Raw genomic sequence first — 6,616 nt, forward strand, 5'->3', positions numbered from 1 at the left:
CCGCTACGTGCGACGCGCCGCGCCCTGTTGCCCGACAATGATGAGCTCGATATTGCTGACTCATTGGATATTTATACCTTCAAGAACTATTTTTAATCAGTTTATAACAATGTCTTAGTAAAGTTTCAACAATTTATACATAGGACACTTTGGAAATCAAACTACCTGTATTGTAATAAATATATTTTAATTCAGTATTTGAGCAATGAACATATTTATATTTATATGACTTGTTGTTAAGATTTATAGTCATTTTTTTTCAGGTAAGATATGGATCCACAACAAATTCTGCACCACTCCCACCAAGCGCTCACAAGATTCTTCCGCAAGGATTTGGAGAATTTAATCGTCGTCACGAGCGCCTGGTAAGTCATTACGCATATTTCAATGTTCAAAATTTTTAGTAGATTATTTATAGTTATATGATAGCGCAATGGGCTATGTTTGAGCACGCGGATCACGACTATGGAGCAAAGGGAGGAGCAATCCAGGAGGTTTTTTTAACATCAATTACAGAATGATGAGTCAACAAGTAGCTGGTCAACGTCTTCACTTCAACGTTCATTCATATTTGGCAGACGTGTAAATGTGTGGTTTGTTTAGGGACCGTGCTGCACTCTGCCACAACTCGAACTGGTCACAGTACAACCAGAACCCGGTGCTGCCCCTGCCCCAAGACAACGTCGAGGACCTAATGTCTATAATGAAATACACCCGCGACGCTTACCAAAGCCAGTACCTGTTCGACTCCACAGTGTACACCATCGAGTCGGTAAGCCTAACAAATTTTGAAAATAACAATTTGTACATAAAAAAAAATAAATTGTTTTGTATTGCTGTCCTAGGAATTTATCTTCCAAATTCTCTCTTACAGAGTTTGGTTCAAAGTTTAATATTACTAGATTTAAACCAAGTAAAACAAACGTGGCACTCTGTGATACTTCCGAAAACAATACAATCGAATCGGAAACAATACAAAAAAAATGTTACAATTTTACTATCGTGTATGTTTCAACACTGGTTTAAATAAACTGTATGTTTTGTTGCAGCTGAATGTGGAGGAAATGACAGACACGGATATTGAGCTGTTGCTTTGCAACGCCTAGAAGGAGCTCCTGCAGGTTTTCCAGGACTATGACTACGCTGTAGAAGTTCCGGAATTCCTGCGGGCTGCCCTTAAGCTTAATTTGTCGTATTATACTTTTAGGTAAATATAACTATTTTAACTTCTTGAAACTTCGAGTCAAACGCTGTTTTAATCTAGATATACACAATTAAGACATCAGTCATTTAATTTGTTCATAGAACTTGTTTCAAATTTACCTAGATTATTAATTCTTCAATGTCAGAGAGTCAGTTCATCCGAAAACGTTTTGTTGTATGGGAATCGAACCAAGACCTATGTTGATGGCAGATGTATATAGATTCTTATCGCGTTGAATCCAAATACATACCAACGAGAATATACATTATATTGTGTATCATAATTAATTCCTATTATCTGTTCAACAGAAAAATGTACGGAATATTAGAGGAAAAAACATTTGAGACTGAGGAATCAATTATCATAGTTGAGAAAGGAATAGTACAGGGTATTGAAATTATCTATGATGTTCTTCCTGAACTAGCCGAACGCTTGGATTTGGGCCTCAGAGCTATGATATTTGAGGTAAGGATTAATCATAAACTTTGTTAAGAAAAGCTCTTAACCGGTTTCCTGACAAAGTCCCATGAGCCTATAGGAATATTCTTTGTTACCCACAGATAATGGGATTTTGGTCGATACGTGCTTATGATTTTGTTTTCAGTGGACGGATTTTATATTATGATCGTAATAAATGTTGTTACTACAGGTGGTTCAGGGACAGTGGCGCTTGCTAGACATCCACCAGCTAAGACAGTTACGTGAGCACTCGTTACTCGCCGCGGCCACACATCGCCATCTTGCTCTCTACTCCGAAGAAGTGTCGCAGTTGCCTCGTTTCTGCGCCTCGGAAATAATGTGGAGCAACGGGTACATTTTATACATTCCTTATTGATAATTCAGTAATTTACAGAAACACTAACTTCGACAATTTGTTGCTGTACCATGAACAAAATTTCGCGGAATTAAGCGGACAAACGCTTAAACGATAACTGTAGTCTATCAAATAGGAATCCTCTTATTCTGATACTTTGAAGTTAAAAACATTTCTGAACTTTAATTAAAATATATTGCATATAGAATCCTGACATATTATGGTAAATTTTTAGAGCCGTGCCATTACTAAGTCTGAGGATGTCGGGACGGGGCCTGGCGCGCTACGGCACGATGATAGACGGCGTAGATTATTTCAAGATCCACAGCTTCCGTCTGTTAATGCCGCCACTCGAGTTGATGTTTCTATGGAACCTCTCGGCGGCGATATCTGGAGACCCGCGCATAACAATGTTCTTGTTGAAGGTATGAATTCCGACTATTAATACTAACCGACGATTGTCGCACCCTGGATTGACTATACAATACTAAAATAAAGTTACATTTGTTGATGAAATAATAAATTTTTGATTTTTTTTATAGTTGATGAAGGAAGTGGTCAGAGAATTTGAAGAGGAGAGGGACACCTGGATACCTTATGGATCTGAGGGCAACAACATCGTCAACGTCATGTACGCGTACGGCTGCTGCTTGAGCGCTATTGGCAACACGCTCGACGCCCTCACCTTCCTCCAAGACGTCATCAAGTAAGTTCGCTTTCAGGCGCGACCCGACAGAAACTCTATAAGCTGGTTTCGAATAATTCTTTGACTGTGAATAAGATTATTGATTTAGTATTTTTTTAGCCTCAAGGACTACATAACAGAGGATCATTTCCTGATACCGTTCGCAATGTTGGAGTTGGCGATGTGTCACCACGCCCTGGGTGAAACTGATACAGCTCAAGAAATTTTAAAAGATGTCAAGTAAGCTTAATTTTTTTTTTACCAAATTATGTTTAATCGATAGTCTTATTTGCAAATTTTAGTTATTATTTGTTTTTGTTTTTCAGGAACGAATACTTCTCTGATTCCGATCGTATACGGTTCTTATACCGTTTGTATTACAAGATTATCGTCAACGAAGATGATGCTCCTCCTGCTGCTCCGAACAGCGATTAAATTAAGCACCTTAGTATCTCTATTGCAGTACCACAAAATGTGTACTGCAATCAAAATATCAGTATAAAATCAACGCACAAGGACGTTTATTTCCTATCCAATTCAGTCAAATGTTTTTTTCCTCATAATATTTGTGTCGAAAACTCAAAGTTAGTGTTAACTGTAGTGTTAAAACTTATAGCGTCATGCTAAATTATAGCTTTTAAGTGACTGATGCACGATTATCCTATGTAAGTGGGAAGTGAATTTAATTTATACCTTCAGCATTGACTGAAGAGCACATTAAATACTCTGTGAACATCAATAGTGATTAGTGTTGATAAGGGAAGTGTAAGTCAGACTTAACGACAGTGCCACCGGCCTGTATCTCACGTTATTTTAAATTATAATATCTAACAGTTTAGGTTATTGTGTAAGGGCACTAAGTACTTGTGTACTTAAAAAAAAACTTTTATTTGTGTGCCAAAACTAAATATTAATTGTGCAACCAATTTCATCTTTTGATGTACAGTATGTAACTGTATCTATTATAATAAAACTATATATGTACTTTTAATTTACCCTTAATTGTGTAAGAACTTTTATTGTGTAAACTCCTTGAACTGTGTAAGAATTATGAACTTTACTGTGTGTACTTTAAAAGCGTTAAACTTGTGAATGTGTACACAAATTTATGAAAAGGTGATTATTATAAGATAAAGTGATTAAAACAGTAATGTGTAGTACCATGTTGTACTATGTATTCGTCGAATCAAATATTTCGGCAGCTCGGTTTATAGTGCGAGCAGCTGCGCCGAACACATTGTTCGGGGTAACAAGCACTGCGCGCTTCTGACCTTGAGCGGGCGTTGACAAGGATATTAAATCTTTGAATGAATTCAATTGGTGTTTATTGGTATGTGTTACTTGCGATGGACTTATAAGGTTGTGGCTTAGTAGCATGAAGAACTGTGAAATAATTAGTATATAGTAATGAATGTTTATCTTTAACTATGTGATAATAATGTGATTGTATACATTGCGTTGTTTGATTTCGTTCTGTATATAAACATTTACGTTAATTGATGTGAAACATTGATGTTCTTGTAACGATACAATGGAATCTCTATAACTCGAAGCTTTCTATGTCAAAATCCTCAGTAAGTCGAAAATAATGCCGTTATCTTTCGCTGAACCCTCGAATATACTCAGTTTTATTTAGATTTAACTTGAACTGAATGTTTTCTCTGTGTAGGCATTTCAGTACATTACACTTGATAGTTACAAGCAGAACTTCAAAATTAGTTTCCGTTAAACATAATATCTTATTTGGAATTATAGTCCAACAGGGAACCTTATGGCAGTTTAACATTAAAAGGGGGCTCTATCACTTTTAGGGGGTTGAAATTCTAGATTACTATACCGATTATCTACAAAGAAGTCGAATGTTAGCGTCGTCATAAACCTGGTCTTGCTTTTAATAAATAAAAGTAATATTAATAAATGTAAAATTTTCTAAAATTTAATATTATGTAATAGTAAAATTTGACCGTTTCAACAACTACACTCTCATTGGTCAACAGATGAGGTAGTCGGGATTATACTATTAGTTTACAAATTTTACGAGTCCCATAAGATCCTTGTCGATCTATACCCACTAATACTTCAAGCCATGGATAACAATTTCGAATCCGACGGAGATTTTTCTTTATAATTCATTTTCTACAGTTTTTAGTAACATAACATTAACAAATAAATTATGAATAATTGTTTTATTTCGTTTTTAAATAAACATTCGTCTTTTAAACATTTATTACATCTTACGGTATATTTTACGTAAAAATCCTTAAATAGACAAAAATAAACACATATTTGAAAAAAATCTCACAACTTCGAAATTAATACAGTAAGGGGTCTCTCAATTCGTCTATGTTTTTTCCCTTGACATTCGAGATATCGTGATTCTATCGTGTATCGAAATACTATGTAGTGTTTACATCCAAGTTTGGTCTTCTCCGCCTCTATACCTTGTGATTGCTTGTATTTATATTCAAATTATTTTTTATCTCCTACTTACTTGTAAAACAAGTTATTTGTACATAGTTTCTCTTAAAAAACAAGAGTTCTGTCATTCCGACCATTTTTCAAACCTTTATATTTATGTAAAGAACTGATCTTATTTTCGTGAGTCCCCGACTGAGTTTTTGTATTCGTAAATAAGTCTCCGAACTGAAAATTATTTTAGACAATTGTACTGTGTCAAATATTTTATTATTCAGGGTAATATATATCTTTACATTTAGGCCTACTCTAAAAGATCTTAATTTTCATTCATTGTACATTAGTGACGCAAGGCTGAAACGCTATGGCGCCAGATAACTAAAAGAAGAAATTTAAAAGTATAGAACGAGTCAAATTAAATTTAGTCTTGTCCTATAATGTGTTTTCAACACATATATTTATCTACCTAAATATTTATAATACGAAAATCGATTCATACATTTGTCTCCATTATTTTAACTTCTATCGGTATATTTTGTTTATTCTTCGTTTCTTTTCAGCAGTCACTCCATGTTACGTTACTGAGGCATTCCGTATCTTTTATGTAATATTGTAATGTAATATAGTGCTATAAATGTATCTTGCCCGATATGAAAAAATATAACTAAAGTATAGCATGATGCAAAATTAAACACCTCTTCATATTGAGAAATTACGGAACTAACGTCAATAATTTTACTTAACATAATTCGATAAATCTATGATATTATAATCGATTATCAATGTAACCGCAGTGTAATTTACAAGTTCGTTTGTTAAAAAAAATTCTTGTCACAAACACAAAAAATAAACTAACTTCGAATAATAATTTCAATTTTAAATGGCTTTAGTTCATGACAATGAAAGCGATGCTATACTTTCAGGTTTCACAGTAGCGTCTTTGACAAGAGCTACAAAATCGAATACCGTTAAACCGGGCAAGGTAATTTTGTCGTACAAATGTTTAGTAATTCATGTCGTGTCAATGGATATCCTGCTTAAAAGCTTGCTTAGATCACGCCTATTGTTAAGTATTTAAGTGTGACTAAGATTGTAGCACCAATAGTTTAACGGGTTTGAACATCCGATGTGGTCGTAGGTTCGAATCCTGCTATTGGTCTACTGTCCAAGAGCTTGAGTCTATACTTAAAGCTTACTTGGAATTGTCACTATTAACATAGGTTAAGACACATGTTTATTCAACAAAAAAATCAAAAAAATATAAAGTACAAAAAAAAATAAAAAATGTTAAAAATACAAAAAAAAATTAAAAATGTTTAAAATACAAAAAAAGTAGAAATAGATTTGTAAGGTATAAGCTTTTTAGTTATAAGATTCTTTAATGGCAGCTCGTATTTAGTCTACTGCGTTCGGTAGGATTAGGGATGTGGCCTGCGCAGCCGTCCCTCTCCGACATCTAAAGTTGTCACGCAGTTTCCGACGAAATTGCGAGCTGCCG

At 34.6% G+C, this 6,616-nt stretch overlaps 1 protein-coding gene across 1 annotated transcript; it reads left to right on the forward strand.

Annotated features, from left to right (window-relative positions):
* Positions 1-268: 268 nt before the first annotated feature.
* LOC106099390 (tetratricopeptide repeat protein 39A-like) lies at positions 269-3,605 on the forward strand. Its single transcript, XM_013277926.1, has 9 exons — positions 269-365; positions 604-772; positions 1,050-1,207; positions 1,513-1,669; positions 1,854-2,014; positions 2,254-2,443; positions 2,561-2,724; positions 2,824-2,943; positions 3,030-3,605. Exons 4-9 carry the CDS (start codon positions 1,517-1,519, stop codon positions 3,136-3,138), a joined length of 897 nt encoding a protein of 298 aa, XP_013133380.1. The 5' UTR covers positions 269-365; positions 604-772; positions 1,050-1,207; positions 1,513-1,516; the 3' UTR covers positions 3,139-3,605.
* The last annotated feature ends 3,011 nt before the right edge of the window (positions 3,606-6,616 follow it).

The sequence above is a fragment of the Papilio polytes genome, unplaced genomic scaffold (genome assembly GCF_000836215.1).
Source record: "Papilio polytes unplaced genomic scaffold, Ppol_1.0 DF824124.1, whole genome shotgun sequence".
NCBI lineage: Eukaryota > Metazoa > Arthropoda > Insecta > Lepidoptera > Papilionidae > Papilio > Papilio polytes.